Raw genomic sequence first — 22,366 nt, 5'->3', positions numbered from 1 at the left:
AAAAGTGGATCTATGTAGACCTAGAATAAAACCTCTGAAAAGGTCACCAACCCCATGGTGGTGTTACAACTCTTTAGTATTATTACCATGGCACTCTGCAGTGGGTGTTGATACCCGGTGGGTCTGTAGTGAAGCCTTTCTGACCATTCCGTGTGGATGTCACCCAGATATAGTTCCTCCACCACCCTATTGCCTGGCATCTGCTGCAGCTTGTAATGCCTTTCCACTCGGATCAGGCTGAGCTCATGCATGGCAAAGCCCAGCGCCCCAGTGCAGTCCCTCTCTGCCTTGGCACTCAGGAGTTCATAGACAGTCCCTGGAGTCCAGGACCTCCCTGGGGGAAGTAATTTACCACAGCCTCTGCCACTGGTCTGATTGATGCGTTCTGCTATCTCCAGAATAGCGCTCTGGCTATGGAAGACGATGCCGACCTTGTGCAGATGGTAGTTGGCCTCGGTGGCCCCCCGTGTTATCCAGGATGTCTGGCGAAGGCGGATCTTGCCTTTGATGAGAAGGGAGTACAAGGGTTCGTGGCAGGAAGGGTCCTGGTAGTAGAACTGGTAGGCTTTAAACAGCCGGTTTGAGAAGAACATGTATGACCTGGTAAGGAACTCTGGCCCTGGACGCACTTCACAGCTGAGATAACATGCGGGATGGAAGGAGGAAGAGGGAAAAGATAGGTTAGAACATCAGAATGACTATGCTAAGTTAGACTCATTATCTAAAGCTAGCTGGCCTTGAGCTATCTCTGAAAGGACCATTAAGAATATACTTATGGAGAACAGCTGGGTGGCTCAGTGGATTGAGAGCCAGGCCCAGAGATGGGAGGTCCTGGGTTCAAATATGGTCTCAGACACTTCCCAGCTGTGTGACCCTGGGCAAGTCAAACCACACCCATTGTCTATCCCTTACCACTCCTCTTCCTTAGAACCAATACACAGGATTGATTTTAAGATGGAAGGTAAGTTAAAAAAAAAAGAATATAATTACCCTCCCTAATAATTATAGTTAACATTTGCCAAATGATTTAAAGTTTGCAAAGCCCATTTCATATACTGCCTTATTTGATCCTCACAATAACCCTGTTAGGTAGGTGCTATCTCTCTTTTTTTTAAAATCCTTACCTTCCATCTTAGAATCAATATTATGTATTGGTTCTAAGGCAGAAGAGTGGTAGGGGCTAGACAATGGGGGCCAAGTGACTTGTCCAGGGTCACACAGCTAGGAAGTTTCTGAGGCCAGATTTTAATCCAGGACCTCCCCTCTCTGAGCCTGGCTCTCCATCCACCCATTGAGCCACCCAGCTGCCCCCAGGTGCTGTCTTTTATAGAAGAGGAAACTGAGTTTGAGAGTGTTTTATTTGCCCAGGATCACAGCTCTTGAGGGTTGGAGGTAGAATCTGAATTGTAAGCATAGCATTCTAGCCACTATACTACCTGGTGACCAAGCCAACCTCAGAATGTTATAGATGGGTCCCAAACATCCTACTTTATTTGACTAATCATGATAATAATAACAATAATGGTAATAATAAATGAAATTAATAATAAAATAACTCATTTAATTAACACTTTAAGATTTGCAAAAACAGTTTACAAATATGATTGAATTTTATATTCAATAACAATGAGAAGTAGGTTCTTTTATTATTATCTCCATTTTACAGAAAAGGAAACTGAGGCAAATTAAAGTTAAGTGACTTGCCAGGATCACATAGCTAATAATACATTCCTGAGATAGGTTTTGAATTCTGGTCTTCTCCACTCCAGGATCCAAGGCGGCTACTAGCAGTTTTTTAGATCTGTTCTCCATACACTCATCCAACACCTATAAGTTTCTCCCTCATTGCATAAAGTAGAATTTATTCATTTATTCTTCTTTTGAGCTTTGACAAAAGTTCTCCCATTCTAGTGTACTGAGATTTGGTGAATAAGTTCATATTTATTCTACTAAATAAGAGATTTAATTGGTATAGTAGAATGAATGTTGACTGTGGAGTCAGAGGACTTTGGTTCCAATCCTGGCTTTGGGTGAACTTGTCAAGAAGTCACTTCACCTCTCTGGTGTATCAGTTTCCTCATCTGTAAAATGAAGGGTTTGTCCCAGATGACCTCTGAGACTACTTCTAGCTCTAGATCTACAATCCTATCAATTATTGAAATGAAGCAGTGGGCCATAGCTTGCTATTAGATAATTAAGCATGCCCTATCAGTCATAGGGCAGCTGGGTGGCACAATGTATAGAATGCCATGCCTGGAGTCAGGAACACATCTTCCTGCGTTCAAATCCACTCTTAGATATTAGTTGTGTGACTCTAGAAAAATCACTTAGCCCTGTTTGTCTTAGTTTTCTCATCTATAAAATGAGCTAGAAAGAGAAATGGCAAAACATTCCAGTATCTTTGCCAAGAAAACCCCAAATGGGGTCATGAAGAGTCAGACATGATGGAAAAACAACTGAACAAGTGGGCCAGGAAGGAACTAAAGGTAATGTTTTCTCTTTCAGTTATTCCTCCTCATCTTCTCCACCCCTTCCCAGACCTCCACAATTTTTGGTCAAATGTTTTATAAGCATCATTCAGTTTTCCAGACTTCATTGATTCATATCATAGAGAGCTTGAAGGGTCCTTAGAGATCATCTTGTCAAACTCTTCATGTTATAGCTGAGGAAAAGGAGAGAGGTGGTGACTGTTCCCAAAGAAAGTAATCGTTGATGGAAGAGAAGGGGCAGATACATTTCCAAGTAACAATTCAGTTAATACAGTATACTCTCTCCTATGTAACACATTTAGGACTGAGTTCTCTCAGGATCTAAACTCAGAGAGACAGGTTCTCATAAAAAGCAAAAGATTTTAAGGTTCATTTTAGGCTTACTATCTTCTGTCCTATATTAGATCCTGAGAAGCAGGAACTGTTATTTTTTTGAGCCTTGATATCTTGGAATTTGTTTAGGGCATGGTGGAAAAGTGGGATGCTATGGTGTCCCTGGACTGGTGAGAGGGCAAGGACTTCTGCTACTATTTTCAAAGTCTGGGAGAAGGTCATTGTTGCATTGTGATGCCTCTTTGAGGCTCATAAAGCAGAGTGTTTGGAGATTCAAAGATATGAGGAGCCCAGAAACATTTCTGGAGTGTCTCCCCTCACCACTGTCTCCTTTATGAAATGATAGCAGATGTTCACACATTTTTGTTTCATCATTGAGCTTGGAAGGAAAGAGCAGATGCAGAATGTTCACATGACATTTTTTGTACATGGCCACCCAAGTCCCTGTCTGCCCAGTCACTCACACCACCTCCTCTTGGATGTCCCACTTGATAGAACCTTAGCCGGATACCCATGGATTATTTCCTGACCTTGATGATGCAGTTTCCTAGGGTACAGTCAGTATTGAGCAACATTTGGGAACAAAAGTAAGAACTATATGGGCCCAGATATACTGCTATGTAGAATATCCAACTGGCTACAAAAATCAGATTTTAAAACCACATAGAACAGAATGTAGTAAAAGATACCCTGAATGGTGAATCCCTCTAGGGAAAAAAAAAATTGAGTCTAAGATTTCCTTAGTCATGTGGCCTTGGGAAAATAATTTCCCAACTGGGCCTTTGCTTTCCCATTTGTAAAATGAAGAGAGTAGACATCATTTGATACCTTCTATCTATCTATCTACTATCTACCTATCTCTCCATCCATCTCTCCCTCTCTCTCTTTCTCTGTCTCTCTCTGTCTCTCTGTCTCTCTCTCTCTCTCTCTCTGTCTCTCTCTCTCACTCACACACACACACATACTGTTTCCATGTCTGTACTATCAATTCTAAGAAAATGGCAAGGCAATTGGGGTTAAAGGGATTTGCCTGGGATCACATAGAAATGCCTGAGGTCAATTTTTTAAAAAATTTATTTATTTCATCTGAGTTCAAATTTTAACCCAGGTTCTCCCTGCTCCAGGCCTGGTTGTCAATCCACTGAGACACTTTGCTGCCCCTAGAATCAGGGGTCTTTAACTCCAGAAACTTTAAAAAAATTTTTTTATAAGTGGATTTCTATGATAATTTGTTGCTTTTGTAATCCTAGGTGTCTTATGTACTTAAAAACATTATTCTAAGAAGGGGTCCATAGGCTTCGCCAGACTGCCAGAGGGGCAGGTAAGAATGTGTAGTAGAGGCTCCCTTCCTAAGCTATGAAGTCCAGAGTCCCTCTGGAAAGTTCTACACTAATTCAAAGGGCTGAGACCACAGCAAGGGATTTGCCTTGGAAGCCTGGTTTTATATCAAATACAGTATTGAGGCTTTCATATGAATTGTCAGGGCATGAGGAGACTTGCGGGGCAGAGCCTGGAGGATATTAAGGAGAGTTTGTGATCACACTAGGAGAGGAGATATCTGTACCTCGTGGAGATCCAATGACCCTCTAGCCTTGGAGGTAACATCGCCGTAATTCTGGCTCCGTCCTGAAGATGGCGCAGTTGGTACTGACACTGGGATTCCCAATGAAGCCGGCCGGAGCTGTTCCGCTGCCCCTGGAGAGCAGAGCCGTCCCAATGCTGGATTCCAGATGTGCCGACTTTAAAGCAAGACAAATGCGTTAGGAGTCACAGTCCCCGCCCTTCCCTGGGAGGAAACGTTGGGGGCGGAGGTTCAGCTTGCCTGGTTTTCCCTATCAAAGAGAGACTGCTGCGGCCCTAGAGGAACCCAGGAATCTGTTCCAGACTCACTCAGGTTCAGCCCGAATGTCCCCTGTAACTAACTGGACCCAGTGGACAGCGGAGCTGAGAGCGCCGCATAACACTGAGATATTACGCAAGAACGAGGCACCTGGGTACACCCTTCTCTGATGCAACTCTTGATCCCTCCGTGCCTCAGACTTTACATTCATTACCTGATGGCTGGTCCTCTCAGTGAAGCTGGTTCTTCAACGGTCCCAAACTGGGTATATAGGACCAGCTAAATCTTGGGAGCCAGGAACTCCCAGTGTATTTGTATACAATGAAAAGATTCCACTGACTTTTATCTATGACCTTAAAGTTTGTTTATAGATATTCAGCTTGCGGGGACCAGCTTTGTGATTTCATTGATGTATACAGAACTCCTCAATGAGGAAATTAGAGGTAACTGGTTGGTATAGTGAATAAAGAGCTAAGCCTGGAATAAGGAAGTCCCTAGTTCAAATCTATCCTCATACACTTAGTAGCTCTGTAACCCTAGGCAAGTCCCGTAACAAACTTGGCCTCGGTTTCCTCATCTGTAAAATAGGGGATGATACTAATAGCACCCACCCCATTGGGTTGTTGTGAGGATAAAATAAGTTAATATTCAGAAAGTGCCTAACTAAATGCAAGCTTTTGGGAAACTCCCCATAAGAACAGAGATGTATATAAGCAATTGTTCTGCAATGTATAATCTTTGAGCTTTTGCCTGGGGGCAATGAAAGGTTAAACCTTGCCTAGATTCCCCTCAGCCAGGAGGAATCTGAAGTAGAGCATGACCCCCACCTGAAAACAGTTCTTTACCATTATACAAGAGGCATTCATATATTTATATGTATTTATTATTGTTATATTATTAATTAAATTATTGTCTATAAGAATCTATATTATATATCTTATACATAAGATGATAGATCTATGATATATAACAATATTTATGTATTTATTTTATTTCTTTTAATATTTAACAAATAATTTGCTTAATGATATTGATATAATATATACTTATAATATATAAATGTATACTATTATACATTAAAGGCAGTCCTTTGCACATGATGTCTGAAATTCTCTGGCAAGACATAGACTCAAATAGTAGAATAAGACATACATTTTCAGGCTCAGCAAATGCAGAGATTTATTTTGCTTGGCTGTATATTTGTTAAAATGCTTTCTCTGTCTTCCTCTGGTTTGAAATGGGATGAGGATATGGTTATCAGAACAGAAAGAAAAGAAAGTGATAGAAGCATTCTTTTTACAAGTTGCAAAGAGAACCAATTACAAAGTCACATGATGAATTTATTATATACTTAAAAAGAAAAGTAAATTTTAATAGAAACTTGAACTTTTACTGCTGTGTATATGGAAGTTTTAATCTTATTTGGTATTTTTTAATGTCAGAATTTTCATAAAAAGTTAAAAAAAGAAAATATGTTAAGGCTTTGAATACTCTTGCTTAAAAAGCATTTGTGTTCCCTAAGACATGTGACACATCTGAAGCTGCTAGGTCACAATAGAGTGCAGAACCTAGAATCATGAAGACTTGAATTCAAATCCAGTTTCAAGCACATTCTAGCTTTGTGGGCAAGTCACTTAACCCTATATGGCTCAGTTTCCTCATTTCAAAATGAACTGAAGAAGGAAATTGCAAACACTTCAGTATATTTACTAAGAAAATCCTAAAAAGGATCATGAAGAGTCAGGTATGACTGAAAAACTACCAAACAATAACAATATAACACTGACCCATTAGAACTTCAGCAGAGTGTTCTGAGAGAATGGAACCTAGAATAGTTTTATATTGATGGAAATAAAGAAGGGGATAGAAAGAAAAGGACAAGCCTAGAGTTTTGCTATAGAGCCATATTGATGAAGACTTGGCTCATGTGCCTGGGCTGCATGGAGGGAGTTGCTCTCCTCTCCCACCCCATGGTGCCTGAGGACATTTTTGCATGCCCTGTCCCTCTGTCCAGCAGCCCCATGCTAGCACTTCCTCCCTCTGCTGTCTGGGGTATGGGACAGACTCACAGTTAGCTTGAAGGTGCAGTTTGGGCATGCAATCTCTAAAAGGTTTGCCAATGAGTGTTGAAGCCCATAGCATCATAGCTCAAAGAACCTCAGAGGCTACTTATCTAACTTCTCGATTTGACATATAAGGAAACTGAAACCCAGAGAGATTAATTGACTTGATTAAGGTCATATAACATCAGAGACAATATTTGAACCAAAGTCCTCTGAGTCTAATGTCAGAGCTTTCCTTCCATACCATGTTGCTTCCCAATCATGGAATCATATCTTAGAATCTCAAGGCTAAAAGGGACTTCAAAAGTTATCTACTCAGAGCTATAACCAGGAATTTTGACAGTGAATTCATCTACTCTAATTTCCCTCACATTAACAAGTAAACCAAGAACCCAAAATGTTAAATGATTTCTCTAAGATCATGTAGGTAGTAAGAAGCCAAGTAATCTTTATTCAAATTTAAATCATAGAGTTCAATTTAATGTCAGACACTTACTAGTTGTATGATCCTAGGAAGGTCACTTAACATTATTTGTCTCAGTTCCTCATTTATAATATGTCCTAGAGAAGGCAATGGCAAATCATCCCAGAATCTTTTCCAAGAAACCCCTAAATAGGGTCACAAAGAGTTGGACCCTACTGAAAAATTATTAAACAAAAATGGTCCTCATTTTATAAATAAAACAAGTGAGGCCAAGAAAAGTGGTATTTTACTCCAGGTCCTACAGGTAACAAGTAGCACAGTTAGGATTAGAACCCAGTTATCCTGACTCAGTGTTCTTCCCACCATACTTCATGTACTACCAAGGCAAAGCCCTTTGAGACAGAAGCTAAAAAAGAAATAACCACCCACCAGGAAGGAACCCTAATCCACTAGTGTCAAAAGGAATAAGCAACAGCAAAAAAAAGCTCTTGACCCTGGATAATTTCTATGGTGAAAAAGAGTAAATTACAGAAGCCACCATACTTCATGACCTTCTACTTTGTGTACTCAATTCACGTTTTTGTCATGTCCATTTTTGAGAATGGAGTCTGTCTTGTCCACATAGAGCATTCACACAGAATCTATGTTGGGAAATTTCAGAGAGTTGCTAGTCCAATGTATACCTAGAAAACAAAAAATTGTCAGAACATTCCTGAAAAATGGTCATCTAGCCTTTAGCTGAAGAACTCAAGTAATGGAGAACCTACTACCTCCCAAGGCAACCAGTTCTTCTTTTAGACAGCTCTATTGATTAGGTAAGGTTTATTTCCATCAAGCAATTTCCATCATCTCTACAACTCCAACCTCTTATTTCTATTTCTGCCCTCTTTGGGCTAAGGAGAGGAAACTGAATAATTCATATATGTACTTCAAGACACCTATCAAAGTCAGTCAGTCAATAAGTATTTATTAAGTGTTTACTATGTTCCAGGCATTGTGCTAAGTCCTAGGAATACAAAGAGGCAAAGGAAAGTCCTCACTCTTAAGAAGCTCAAATCTAATGGGGGAAACAAATAAACAAATAAGAACCAAAAAAGCTATATATTTTTAGAGATGAATAAGAAATAATTAAGAAGGGAAGGTAATAGGGGGCAGCTGGGTGACTCAGTGGATTGAGAGCCATGCCTAGATACAAGAGGTCCTAGGTTCAAATTTGGCCACAGATACCTCCTAACTGTGTGACCCTGGGCAAGTCACTTAACCCTCATTGCCTACCACTTACCACTCTTTTGACTTGAAACCAATACACAGTTTTGATTCTAAGATGGAAGATAAGGGTTTAAAAAAACAAGAAGGTAAGGCAATAGAATTAAGAAACCTTGGGGAAAGACAACTTGGTGGTACAGTGAATAGAGTATCATGCCTTGAGTCAGCAAGACTAGTCTTCCTGAGTTTAAATCTGGCCTCAAACACTAGCTGTGTGACGTTGGGTAAGTCACTTCACCTTGTTTGCCTCATTTTCCTCATCTGTAAAATAAGCTGGAGAAGGAAATGGCAAACTGCTCCAATATCTTTGTCAAAAGAAAACAACAAAAAACCCAAATGGGGTCATGAAGAGTTGAATATGACTTAAACAACTGAAAAATAACAAAGGAAAAGGCTTTCTGTATAGAGTGAGATTTTAGTTGGGACTTAAAAGAAGCCAGAGAAGCGAGGAAGCAGAGATGAGGAGGAAGAACATTCTAGGTGTGGCAAAAGTACCAAGATGGGAGGAGAATATATGTAGGAACAGTAAGACCAGTTGGCTTTACCATTGTTTGCCTGAAGAAGAATGATAGAAGAGAAAGCTAGGTGGCTTAGTGGATTGAGAGCCAGGACTGAAAATGATATGTCCTGGATTCAAATTTGACAGACATTTCCTAGATGACTGACCCTGGGCAAGTCACTTAACCCCCATTGCCTATCCATTACTGATCTGTCTTGGAACTAATAAACAGTACTAACTCCAAGATAGAAATAAGAGGTTAAAAAAATAAAAAGAAAGAAAAATAATGATAGAATGGGAGACTATGAGAGTGACCTGGAGCCAGATGGTGAAAAGCTTTAAGTCCAAAGGAGTTTATATTTCTCCCTAGATGTAACAGGGAGCTCCCAGAGTTTATGAGCAGAGAAATGGCATGATTCCTTTTAGTTTTAACAGGCTGAATCTTTTTTAGCCAGAAAACTGATTAACTAGTTTCATCCAACCAAAAGTGTATTCAAAAATATCACCTTCCCCAAGCTTGCTTCATGCTACACTGACCTTTAAAATAGGCCAAATGTGAATTTTATTCCCTTCATCTTGCCATTAATATTGATGATGGCAGTAATAATCCCTTACTTTCAGATAGTCATCTGTGTACAAAGTTCTTTCCCACCTATTATCTCATGGGAGCCACGAATCATTCAATCCCTGTTTGAAAAGGCAGAACTGCTGGTCTGATTCTTTGGAGGATTTTCATTTGAGGCAATGAGAGAGACAGACAGAAAGACAGAGACAGTGATTGAGACAGAGAGAGATAGAGAGACAGAAGCAGACAGAGAGATGGAGACAGTCAGAGAGAGACAGAGTGACCAAAATACAGAGAAGAGAGAAATTATATCACTAAAAGAAAAATCTGCTCTAGTTCTCTGCTCAGTGAAAGTTCGGGTCTTTGGCCAGATGGTTGGTCTTCATGTCACATTCTGTCCAGTGGTTAAGATGCTAATGAAAAGCCAAAGGAAAATCCTTTAGCTCTTTAGTGTGGACTGGACTACATTCCTCTAAAGGAGCTATATTTGTATCTTAATTACAGAGTTCCAAGTTACAGAAGGACACATATATTATCAGGCACAGTGAAGAGATAGAGCCCTAAATGCATCAGCCAAAACATGCATATCCGAGAACTCTGTACCCAGCTTATTGCCTAGGAACCTGGGCCCTCTGAACCTCAGAGAATCCTGTAGCAAATCTGAACAATATTCCTTGTTAACAAACTTGTCTATTAGTGCTGGCTTCATAGCCACAGCTTGCCTTAAAGAAATACTTGGAATGTACTAAGAAGGAAGGAAGAGAAAAATTGATAAATTGGAAATTGAGGGGATGCCCATTCATAGAGGAATGGCTAAACACGTTGTGGCATATGACTGTGATGGAATTCTAGTGCACCATAAAATATCATGAGCAGGTTAATTAAAAAAATAACTCTCTTACTTTCTATCTTAGTAACAATTCTTAGACAGAAGGAAGAGCTAGGCAAATGAGGTTAAGTGACTCGTCCAGGGTCACATAACTAGGAAGTATCTGAGACTAGAGTTGAACGCAAGCCCTTCTGACTCTAGGTCTGGTACTTGATCCACTAAAATCATCTAGCTACTCCCAGGTTAATTTTTTTAAAATATGGAAAGACCTACATGAAATTAAAAAGAGTGAAATGAGCAGAACCAAGAGAACATTATATATGGCAACTGAATTATGGTTTGGAGAATTATTTGTGTTTGTCTATTTCCACAGAAAGAACTGATAAATAGAAATAAGCAAGATATAGTTTTATATATATATATGTATGTATATATATATATATACACATATGTGTATGTATATATTGTTCAGGGGCCATCAAATTGTGCTCTCTCTAATGTGAGAGGAGAAGGAAGGAGATAATACCTGGTAACTTTAATATTATAAACAAATTAATTAATTTTTTAAAAAGAAAATTGATGATCAGTTCACCCATGTTCAGAGAATAAACTAATTTTCTTTGCACGTGCATATCAGAAGAGGATCATTTAGATAAACACGACTAGGGGTCTCAGAGGTCATCTGGTCCAATTCTCCCATGTTATATATGAGGAAATTGAATCCCATGGGAAGTTTAGTTACTTGAACCCACATCATTTGACTCCAGAGGGAGTAGGTTTGTCACTCCTGCCCTACTCTGCCAAAGTTTTGGATCAGTATTAAAATGGGGTTTAAATTTGAATACAAAATATCAAATACAGCCTAAACCATGATTTGGGAATTTTTTTCTATAAAGTTATCCTTTTTTTGAGATAATTTTCTCTTAACTAAAATAGTATCTTGGAAAAAAATCAACATTCTCCTTCAAAGCATATGAATTGGCAACTAATCATTCATATTAATCTTCAGATTTTTGATGTCAAGTAAAGGTATTTCAGGTCATTTGATTTTCCATGACACGTTAGAATTTAATCAATGTGGATTGCATAAGAGGTTTTCTAGTCTTACTGCATAAGAAAAATACTAAAAATAGCTCCTTTAAGAAAGCAGGAGAGGGCACTCACTCTGTCAGCTCAGGCTGATGAATAATTACATCATCATTTATCATCTTTTCCTGACTGCTAATGATGGAGCTGTTCTGAAGTTTTTCTGCAGGGAGGTTGTACCTAGTTAAGGATGTTTCTGATTAGACAAATTTAAACACACAAAGTTGACAAAAGGCAATGTGTTTCAGAAGAAAGAACACTGGCTCTGGGGTCAGAGGACTTCGGTTCATATCCCAGTTCTGATGTTTATGTTATGGCCTTGGGCAAGTAAAAGCCTCTCTGGGCCTCAGTTTCTTCAGCTATAAAATTAATTGACTAGACTAGCTGGTTGCTAAGGTCCCTGCCCTAACTCTTAGATTCTTAGAACCAGAGGTTTAAACTAACAATACTATCTACATTCCTGTCCCTGATTTAGTGAGCAAAGCATCAGGTGACAAGAGTTTGGGTTCAAATACTGGTCCTACCACTTATCAACCATGAACACGCGGGCAAGTGACATAACTACTCATGCCTCACTACTGAATCTTAGTTTCCCAATTTGTAAAATGAGTGATTTGGACTAGATGATCTTAAAGGTGCCTTCCAGACCTAAATCATATACTTATTTAACACATGATTTATTATATCACATATGCCATAAAATTCATATAACATTATTTTGTAAACATAATTGTATTTTAAAAAATATTTTCCCATAGTAACTTGATTTATGTTCTCTTCTTCTGTCTCTTCCCTCCCCCCTCTCAGAGCTGACATGCAATTCCACTGGGTTACATGTGTATTGTCACTCAAAACCTATTTCCATTCATATAATTTATCATTTAAAAATTATGCTGCCTTTACTTAAATCATGAGATCATCTGCGACTAATTAGTAGTGGATTTCATTGGTCTGTTTATTTGGCTTCAAAATACCAAGGAAGAATTGATCAAGAAAACATTACTTGGAGGTTACCATCTAAAAAAACCACCTTTCAGGCTCTGCTTTCATCATTCTCATTAATGAATGTATAAGAATAGCTAACTTTTATATAATACATAAAGATTACAGAGCATTCCACATCCATTATTTCATTTGATTCTCATAGCAACTCCTTTGAGGTAGGTATTCAAGATAATTTTTGCCATTTTACAGAGGAGGATATGGAGGCTTACCCAAGGTCACGGGGTAGAAAGCAGTAGAAGTAGAACTCTACCAGATCTCTTCTGACTCGAAATTCATTGTTCTTCAGACTATATAGAGTTGCTTCTCATGAACCTCCTATCTATGTTCTGGATTCTGTGCTAGGTAATGTAGTATAAAGCTGGGTCCTGCCTTCAGAGAGTTTCATACCCGTTAGGGAGATAGAACAGGCACACACGGTATGAGAGAATGACCAAATGGACTACAAGAGTTGAGAGGAAGAGCTAATGACTGGCTTGGAAAAATCCCAGAGGATTCTCTGGAATGGGTGGAATTTGAACTGAACCTTAAAGGACTCAGAGGTAGAGAGAGAACTCTTTGAATTAATTTTAAACACCGTTTTGTGATTTGATCTCTTCAAAGATGCCTGAAAGCAGCAGTGTAAGGTGACCTAGCCCACTCCATAACCATCATTTCACTGTGTTAGTAAAGAGTAAATGCATCCCAGTCATCCCTGGCTTGGACACAAGCAGGACGGGGTCAGGGGGCCTGAAAACACAGGGCAATTAGGGTATGGGAAATGCAGACTCTCCTGTCATCATCAAGAATAACAGTGAGCTGGCCACTTACCTCATTTCCTAGATAGACAGACATTATTAGGATCCAGAATGTGCGAACACTACGCATGTGACAGGATTTCTGAATTCCATAGCCATGGTCAATCAAGCAGAGCAAATAGAGCATAGGTGCATATATATATATAAGATATGCGTGCATATGAAGGCCAGTTCATGACTTATAGTTTGCTCTAGATTGGAATTCAGTGCAATTTACTTCACACTTCCAAAATAAGTCACAGTAGATTAAATTGATCAGTCAATAAATCAAATTCCTAAAAAGCTGGATAAAACATACTTAATCCCTTCCCTCAAATAACGTACTGCCTAATCAGAGAGGAAGAAGGTGTACCTAGTCGACAGTCAGTTCTTCATGTAACTACTAGGTATCTGGGGTAGGATTCAAACCCAAGTCCCTCCTGATTCTAAGGTAGGAATTCACCACACTATACTATACCTCATTGTCATAGCTTATTGGGTTATTATGATAAAAGTGTTTTGTAAAACTTCAGGTGGAAAATAGATGGAATTTTTATGTATTGTCATGCGCTATTTTTTAAACCCTTACCTTCTGTCTTAGAATCAATACTGTGTATTGATTGCAAGGCAGAAGAGCTATAAGAGCTAAAGGGGGTGGGGTTAAGTGACTTGCCCAGGGTCACATAGCTAGGAAGTATCTGAGGTCACATTTGAACCCAGGATGTCTGTGTTTAGGCCTGGCTCTCTCTCTCCACTGAACCAAATAGCTGCCCCTTTGTCATATACTGTTAATCTGTGCTGTGCACCTAACCTGGGCTCCTGCCCTAGGACCTTGGATCTGATAGGTGAGCTTTTGTTTTATCTTTCTGGACCCAGGATGCTTCCATGCAACCTCAGGCCACCCCCCTACCCTCCACTCCCTCCTTTACAACTTACCTGAAACTCTACCCCTTTGATGCATGAGCTTTGCCCTACCTAATGGGCCATTGGCCTCTGCACTCTTTCCCTTTCCCCAGCCTGTAACATCAAACCATTTGTAGTGTGCAAGAAAATCTCCTCTCTATGACTCTCCCAGTTTCCCAGATACCCTTCTGTCTTGTCTTCCCCCATTGGAATGTAAGCTCCACAAGGTTAAGAGCTGTTTTGCTTGCTTATAATTTGTGCCTAACAGTATTTAGCACATAGTAAGTTTTAATATATTAGCTCTCTCTTTCTTGCTCTACTTTTTTTTCTCTGCTCCCTCTCAGAGGTGACATATATATATATATATATATATATATATATATAACCAAAATACAAAATAATATGTGAACTGTGATGCTGGTTTTTATTTCCCTCAGTACCCCCGAATTTCCTTCTAAAATGGAGAAAGAATACTAGATTTGGAATCAAGGCCTGGATTCAAATTCCATTTCTCACCTTAAATCAGTTAACCTTTCTTAGATTCAGTTTTCTCACCTGTAAAATTAAATGTTCTAATAAATTATCTCTAGGATTTACTTTTGATCCTAAAATCCTATGATCTTATGTTCAAATTCTTTGTCTCTTCTTTTCTAGTCAAGTCAACAACGTATATTTATGAAATGAGCAGAAGAACACAGGGGATCCCACAACTGCATATGAGTCTACACTATAAAGTAGTCAATACTGGTGGTATTTTGGCTTAGCTCTCATTCTACTCTTCTTCTGTAACATTTAAATTTTAGTCTCTAGTAATAAAAGTATTATATCTTATGAGGTTTATTAAGATTATTAGAAACCAAGGAAATAAGAAAATACAAAATAAGAAAAGCACGTGCCTAGGGCTGATTAGCCATTCACAATTCACTTACATCTTGTTGCAATCTCTGAATAGAGGAAGAGAGAGGCTGAAGTAGGCGTTGCAGCCAGTTTAAATACAAATTGTGTTCTCCCCAGGTGGGGACTCAGGTGAGATTATAGGAAATTCTGGGAAGTACCAAGGACTTCTGGGGATTGAAGTCTGGGGTTCAAATCTCCATTTTTACACTTCTTTGAACCATTTATCCTTTCTCAGTTCAATCCTCCAAATGAATACAGTGCTCTCTCCTGGCTACCTTATTCCTTTCTAGTTATACCTCAGTTCTCAATGGCCCTCAATATTGCTGCTAATGCCTCTATATAGCCCTTACTCTGGTAGGGGCTACCTGAATCATTATCCTTACCTTAATCACTAAGCTAATAAACTAGCAGAAAGAGGGACTAGTCACAAGACTAAGATCTTTCTCCCAAATCCATAGAATGAATTCATACATCCAACAAATATTACAATATACAAGGCTCTATAATAAATGAGAGTGTCAAAATGAATTCCATCACCAAGGTTACTAAAATACTTGAAATAACAAAGGATGGATAATGAAATACCATTGTGAGGAGGTATAAATTTGAAACCCGAAAATCTGGTTTGGAATCTTAGCTGAGACACATGATTATGGGGATGTCACTGAAACTTCTTTCTTCATCTGCATATAGTAACCACTGTTAGACTTGCCCCCTTTTCCAACTCATACTCACAGATTAAGTCCCCAGGGCACTGACTACCACCAGGTTTATTACACTATAAGTGAGCTCTCCTAAAACTAAAGCGCACAGAGCCCCAAAAACCACTTATCCTGAGTAATCAGACAGCTGATAAAATTAGTTCACAGTCAAATCATTCACTGAGATAGCATTTGAAAAGCAAAAGTAACATAATATTCTCCCCATAAATCTGAGATCTACTCTCTCATAGCTGCACATAGAGCACATTAGTAAAGAGGCATCCATGTAGGGCACACACCTGACATAGGTTATTTATATCCCCCACCATGTCTTTTTCTGTCATGTGATTCACTCATATTGCCTCTCCATCCCAAATACAGCACATCTGCTGGGTAGTTCACTCAGTGAGGCTCCTGGACCTATTCCTTTCTGTTGCTCAACTTTCAATGGTCAGCACAAGTTCTTTGTTCATCAAGCTAACATTCTTCAGAGTTTTCTCTTACTTTAAATAACTGAGTGTAGCAGTCCAGCCCATGGGTATTATGGAGAGACAAGGTTTGTGAATGGGCACATGGCCATTCTGCGCATGGCAATGAACTCTTTCCCAGTGTGGTTGAACTTAGGGCGCGAAACCCTGCTTCCTTTTGTCTCACTCACCTGAGGATAAAAACCCCATCTTCACCTTGTCGCTATTTGCAATTATCCAATGGCAATACACTATGTAACTCAATGTAACTCATCTATATGTATTGAGGCATCATGTAACTTATCAATATGTATTGAGTTCATTTGCGTATCAAAGACAATAAATTGGAAAGCCGTGGCCAGCTCCTCCTCTTCCTCTCTCTCTCTCTTTCTTCTTCTTCTTCTTGGACGAGCTACAGGTTTGCTATCACCACCTTTCTCTCTCCTCTCTGTCTTTACCTGAGGCCTGGCCTTTGGCCAGGTATCTCTCTCTTTCTTTTCCAATGCTGATACCTAGCATTCTCTAATTCTATTAGTCTCTATTCACTTGCCCAGCTGAGCTATATCATCCTCTGACCAGTGTAGTGTTAAACGGGATCTCTGGGCAGAAAATAGCCTTCCAGTAACGTCCATTGATCGGAGCATGGCTGCGGCTCCCAAATATTAATAATATTTGATTACTGACTCATTATTGACATCTCAAAGGTTGGCTCCTTCACGCCCTTCGCGGGATCCAAAACTTCTATCCCTTTTCTATATTCCTACTATAAAGCTTCTCGCTGGCGTGAGGCTTTACTGAGCTTATTCCTCATAGAGTACACTGTCTTCTTTTGGGAGGCAATAGTTCTGCTGGAAGACACCATGGCAAAAGATGGAGGATTATAGGCAACCCGGCTGAATTCTCCCAGCATTCCCCTCCAAACAACTAATTTTGGAGCAGCAGAGCCAGTCAAGGTGGAGAGGAGCATTGGGCATGGGTTACAAAGGACAAGGGACCCTGGCCACAGTTCCAAGGCCAAGAGAAGACTAGTACTTGTGTTTGCAGGGGACCAGGGGGACTTTCTAGGTAAAGACCAGAGTCCATCCTCTCCCAGGATCATCCCAGGAAGAATAAAAAAAATTTTAGATTCCTAGAACTAACTCTGAAAACAGCAACATTTTTTTAAAAGCCTGAAGCTTGAGATAGTGCTTCCCCACCCCCAAGATGAGTAGAGTCCAACTTGAACATAAAGTTCAATGTCAAGAAATAGACTAGATAAAAAACAAAAACAATTATTTGACTATAAAAATGGTGGCAGGGAAAAACCAAGACACAAACTCAGAATGAAACAACAATTTTAAAACAGCTACAAAAAGCTCCAAAGAGAAAATGCTGATTAAACACAAATACAACAACAACAACAAAAAGAAAGTGATGAGTGGTAGAGGAAAAATTGGGAGGAAAAATGAGTGATGCAAGAACAGAATGAAATTAGAATTGACATCTTGGGGAAAAATATTAAAAACACTGAAGGAAATAGCGTCTTAAAAAAGAGGCACAAGAATCTACTGAAGAGAACTCCTTAAAATGCAGACTTTACTGACTTGAAAAGAAGATGCAAAACACCACTAAATAAAATAATTCCTCAAAAATTGGAGTTGGGCAAATGGAAGCCAATGATTCCATGAGAGATTAAGAAACAGTAAAGTCAAAAAGATAGATAAATGTGAAATAGCCCAATTTAATCAAAAAAAGATGATTTAAGAATTATTGGACTACCTGAAAATTATGGTCAAAGAAAAAGCCTAGATATCATATTTTAAGAAATTATCTACAAAAACTTCCCTAACATCTTAGATTCAAAGGAAGTCTACCAATTATCTCCTAAAAGAGATCCCAAAATGAAAGCTCCCAGAAATATGATAATCAAATTATAGAACTCCCAGGTCAAAGAGAAAATACTACAAGCGCCCAGAAAGAAACAATTCAAATACTATGGACCCTTAGTCAGGATCACATGAGATTTAGTGACTTTAACATTAAAGGAGAGGAGAGCTTGGAATATGATATTCCAGAAGGCAAAGGAGTTAGGATTATAACCAAGAATCATATATCCAGGAAAACTGAATAGAATCCTTTATGGAGGGAAAATGGATATTTAATGAAATAGAGGACTTTCAAGCATTCTTGATGAAAAGTCTAGAGCTGAATATAAAATATGACATTTAAACAGAAGACTCAAAAGAAGCATGAAAAGGTAAAAAATTATAAGAATAAGGGTCTCAATAAAGTGAAACTTTACATTTCTATCTGAGAAGATGACACACAAAACTACTAAGAACTTTTATCATTATTAGGACAGTTAAAAGTTTACATAGATAGAATTTATGTAGACATAGACAGCATGGATATGACTCCATACTGTTGAAATAATCTAAAAAAAAAATGATTGCCAACCCTGCCTTTTTTTTAAAGTTTAGCTGAAACGCATTAGATCCTGCTTCAGCCTTTTACTTTAACTCTATGAATCTTTCTGTTTCAAGTGTATCTCTTGTAAACAACATACTATGTTGTTGGATTCTGATTTTTTAATGCATTCTGCTATCTGCTTCCTAAAGAGATCAAAGAAAAAGGAACAGGACTTATTTGTACAAAATATTTATAGCAGCTCTTTTTGTGGTAGCAAAGAAGTGGAAAATGAGGGGAAGCAATGACTGAACAAATTGTGGCATATGATTGTGATGAAGTACTACTGTGCTATACGAAATGATGAGGAGGTGATTCCAAAAAAAAAAACCCCCCAAAAAAACCTTGGCAAGATCAATATGAACTAATGCAAAGTGAAGTGCAAAGAACTGGGAGATAATAGCACACAGTAACAAGCAATGTTGAGTTTTCATTGTTGTTCAGTTATTCATGACCCTGTGTACCATAGCATTCTGGAGCCTTTTATCCTTCCCTATCTCTTAAAATCTGTCCAAGTTTGTGTTTGTTGTTTCCATGACACTATCTATCTGAATTTATGCTGTCTTCTTCTCCTTTTGCCTTCAATCTTTCCCAACACCAGCGCTTTTATAATGAGTCCTATCTTCTTACAAAATATTTAAATTCAACTTCACTATCTGACCTTCCAGTGAATAGTTAATTTCTTTAAGTATTGACTGTTTTGATCTCCTTGCTGTCCAAAAGATTCTGAGAAGTTTTCACCAGCACCATAATTCAAAAGCATCGATTCTATGGCACTCGGTTTTTCTTATAGTCCAACTCTTATATCCAAACACTGGTATTGGAAAAATCACAGCTTTGACTGTATAGACCTTTGTTGGCAAGGTGATGTCTCTGCTTTTTAGTATGCTGTCAAGGCTTGACATAGCTTTCCTTCCAAATAGCAATCATCTTTTAATTTTATGACTACAGACACCATCTTCAGACATCTTTGAGTCCAATAATATAAAATCTGACATTGCTTCCATTTCTTATGATGGCCAACTGTAAAAGACTTGGCTGCTCTGATCAAAATATGATCCCAGACAATTCCAAAGGAATCACAATGAAAAAATGCTAGCCACCTCCAGGGAGAAAACTGATGAACTCTGATTGCAAATTGCAGTATAATTTTCTCACTTTATTTTTCTTGCCTTCTAAAAAAGTATAGTGAATATGGAAATAAGTTTTGCATGATTTGACACTTATAATTGATATCATATTGCTTGCCTTTTCAGTAGGTGGAGGAGGGAATATGAGGAAAGGGGAGAATTGGGAATTCAAAATTCAAAGAGAAAAGAATGTGTAAAATAAGTGATGAATTTAAAAAATATTTACAAAAAAATTAAAACACCATGGCCAATGTGTGTGGTAAGAGGAGAGAGAAATTTTTTTTTTCAGTTTTTAATGGGTTTTATTTCGAGTGTATTTTCAAAATCATATATGGGGATTTCATTACCAATTGCTAAAATACATTTATTCTTCATAGCCTCAGAACTTGATGGACAATTACAGGCCATGACCTCTGCATCCAGTTTTCAACTACTACTTTATAGGCTTCTGAAACCTAAAATTGAAATAAGACCCTACTCCAGATGCACAATTCCAATGCAAATATTGTTCACTTGTAGTAGATAGGTTTCCCCCCAAACTAACATAGCAAATCTGAACAGCGAGTTATACCTAATTTAAGAGCAGGAATGGGGGAAGAGGCAATGATTAAATGCCTAAAAAATAGATATTTAGATTTAAAAATAAAATGGAACCAGTGCTATTTTCTCAGGTGAGAGAAATTCTTAAGAGAGCTGGTTTCTTTTTTGATAGTTGGCTTTTCTCTTTGTTGCCAGAAGTCTCACTCCTCTAAGAGGAAGAGGAGATGGAAGAGGAGGAGGAGGAGGAGGAGAAAAAGAGAAGAGAAAAGAATACTATCCGGGATGATTCAGCCCCACCCCCCTAAGGGCAGGGTCTGGAAGTGCTAAAATGGACTTTACTATTTTGCCTAATCAAAGGTTTTCACTAACTTGTTTTAAAGCATATTATTAGTCCCAAATCTTCCTCAAGACAATAACACAGTTTACCTGTGTGACTTTGGTAAAGTGAATTAATCTCCCTGGTGCCAGTTCCCTCCTCTGTAAAATCAGAGTTGGGCTGGCTAGCCTCTTGGGTCTTTTTCTGCACTAGATCAATGAATTCTATGAAAACTTTAACTCTATATTGCAAAAGGGTTAAATTTATATTTAGAACTCTGCAGTAGGATTTGTCTATTTCGACACTCTTTTATCGAAGTAATTCACCGAGAATTGCAGGACTTTGAAAACTAAGGAGCATCTTAAATGAAATTCCTCAATAGGCACACACCCAAACAACAGCCTTTCTTAATTAGCGGCAGCTCTGAAGTAAAATATGCCATGGAGTCTTAGTGTATGTAAGCCAAAGCTCTACTAACAAGTAACTTAACTGCCGAGTTATTCTAAGGTAAACTTGCTGTTTGAATGGAATGAGATGCTGAATTACTAAGGGAAAATGTACTTTCAAAATGTCATTTCAAAAAAAGGCAGGCTTGTGTTTCCTTTAAAAATTCCCTCGAGAAGATCATGAATTGCTCAGCTCAAACATTAAAAGCAAACCAGGAAAATAGAAAAACAAACTTTTAAATCATACACATGGAAGACCAGAGCTTATTCTCTGGAGCTGGATAATATCAACCCAATCTCATTAAACAGACATGTATTAAGCACCTAGTATGAGTTGTGGTATGGTATGTCCGAAAGGATGTTAGATTGGGTCTTTTTTTTTTATTGTATTTTTATTTATTTTGTTAAATATTGCCCAACTACATTCTATCTGGTTTGAACCTCAATGTGACATAACGTGCCTAGGCTGTGTGTGTTTTGATTTAAATTTATTTATTTGTTACATTAAATTACCCAAGTTAACTTGCTCCTTCCCTTTCCTCCCCCAAAAGAGATGGCATCATTTGATAGAAAGATATATGTATATATAAAACCATGTCTTGTTTCTTTCTATTTTTAAATTCTTTAACATTGTATTAGAAATGCTAGCAATAGCATGGGGGGGGGGGGGACTGATGGAATCAGAATGGGCAAAAACGTAATAAAACTATCTCTGTTTGCAGGTGACAGTGGTATAGATGAGATATGGTATATAGAGGTTCAGCTGAAATGAGTTGAAACTATAATTTTAGCAAAGTAGCAGGATATAAAATAAACCCACATAAATCATCAGCATTTTATAAGCACTACCAAAGTTCTGCAAGAAGAGAGAGTAGCAGATAACCCATTTAAAATAGCCATAAATATACTGAGCCTTATAAGACCTGAGGGCTTGGATCCCGAGTAACATTTATTCTCTGGGTGATTGTTCACAAGTCACTTTGCCTCTGTTTTCTCATCTGTAAAATAAGATACTAATACTTACACCACCTACTGCATAGAGTTATTGTGAAGAAAGCACTTTGTAAAACAGTGTTAAAGCAATGTAAGTTATTATTATTTTCACTCTGGTGGGGCTAGGTCATAAAAATATAAGAATGACCCAGTCCTTGTGCTATAATAGTATTATCTCTACTCTAATCCCTCTTTGGGTCCTCACTCCTCTCCAGGCTATGCTCCAGACCTACTTTACCAAGTTCCAGCTTTTCATCCTGAAGCCTTTCTCCAATCCTGGAGTTCACAAATTGAAAATATATCCTCCTTACCTAAACTTCAACCCTTCAGCCTTTCCTTCTGATGAGATGGCTCTT

At 38.5% G+C, this 22,366-nt stretch overlaps 1 protein-coding gene and 1 long non-coding RNA gene across 3 annotated transcripts in view; one reads left to right on the top strand and one right to left on the bottom strand.

Annotated features, from left to right (window-relative positions):
* Positions 1-22,366, bottom strand: part of APCDD1L (APC down-regulated 1 like) — a 57,389-nt gene that overhangs the window by 6,725 nt on the left and 28,298 nt on the right. The window contains exons 2-3 of one of the 2 annotated variants that reach the window (XM_007475671.3): positions 4,387-4,561; positions 87-636 (exon numbers count right to left, since the gene is read on the bottom strand). In XM_007475671.3, coding sequence (XP_007475733.2) covers positions 87-636; positions 4,387-4,561 — 725 coding nt within the window. Of the gene's footprint in view, positions 1-86; positions 637-2,873; positions 3,017-4,386; positions 4,562-22,366 lie in introns of those variants that run through there. The other variant, XM_056812918.1, reaches the window with a different exon arrangement.
* Positions 4,476-14,906, top strand: LOC130456482 (uncharacterized). Its single transcript, XR_008915428.1, has 2 exons — positions 4,476-5,105; positions 14,730-14,906. It is a non-coding gene; the product is annotated as an uncharacterized LOC130456482 (long non-coding RNA).

The sequence above is a fragment of the Monodelphis domestica genome, chromosome 1, assembly GCF_027887165.1.
Source record: "Monodelphis domestica isolate mMonDom1 chromosome 1, mMonDom1.pri, whole genome shotgun sequence".
Classification (NCBI taxonomy): domain Eukaryota; kingdom Metazoa; phylum Chordata; class Mammalia; order Didelphimorphia; family Didelphidae; genus Monodelphis; species Monodelphis domestica.
Note: the sequence above shows the minus strand (reverse complement) of the source record. Positions and strands in the feature narration are given on the sequence as shown.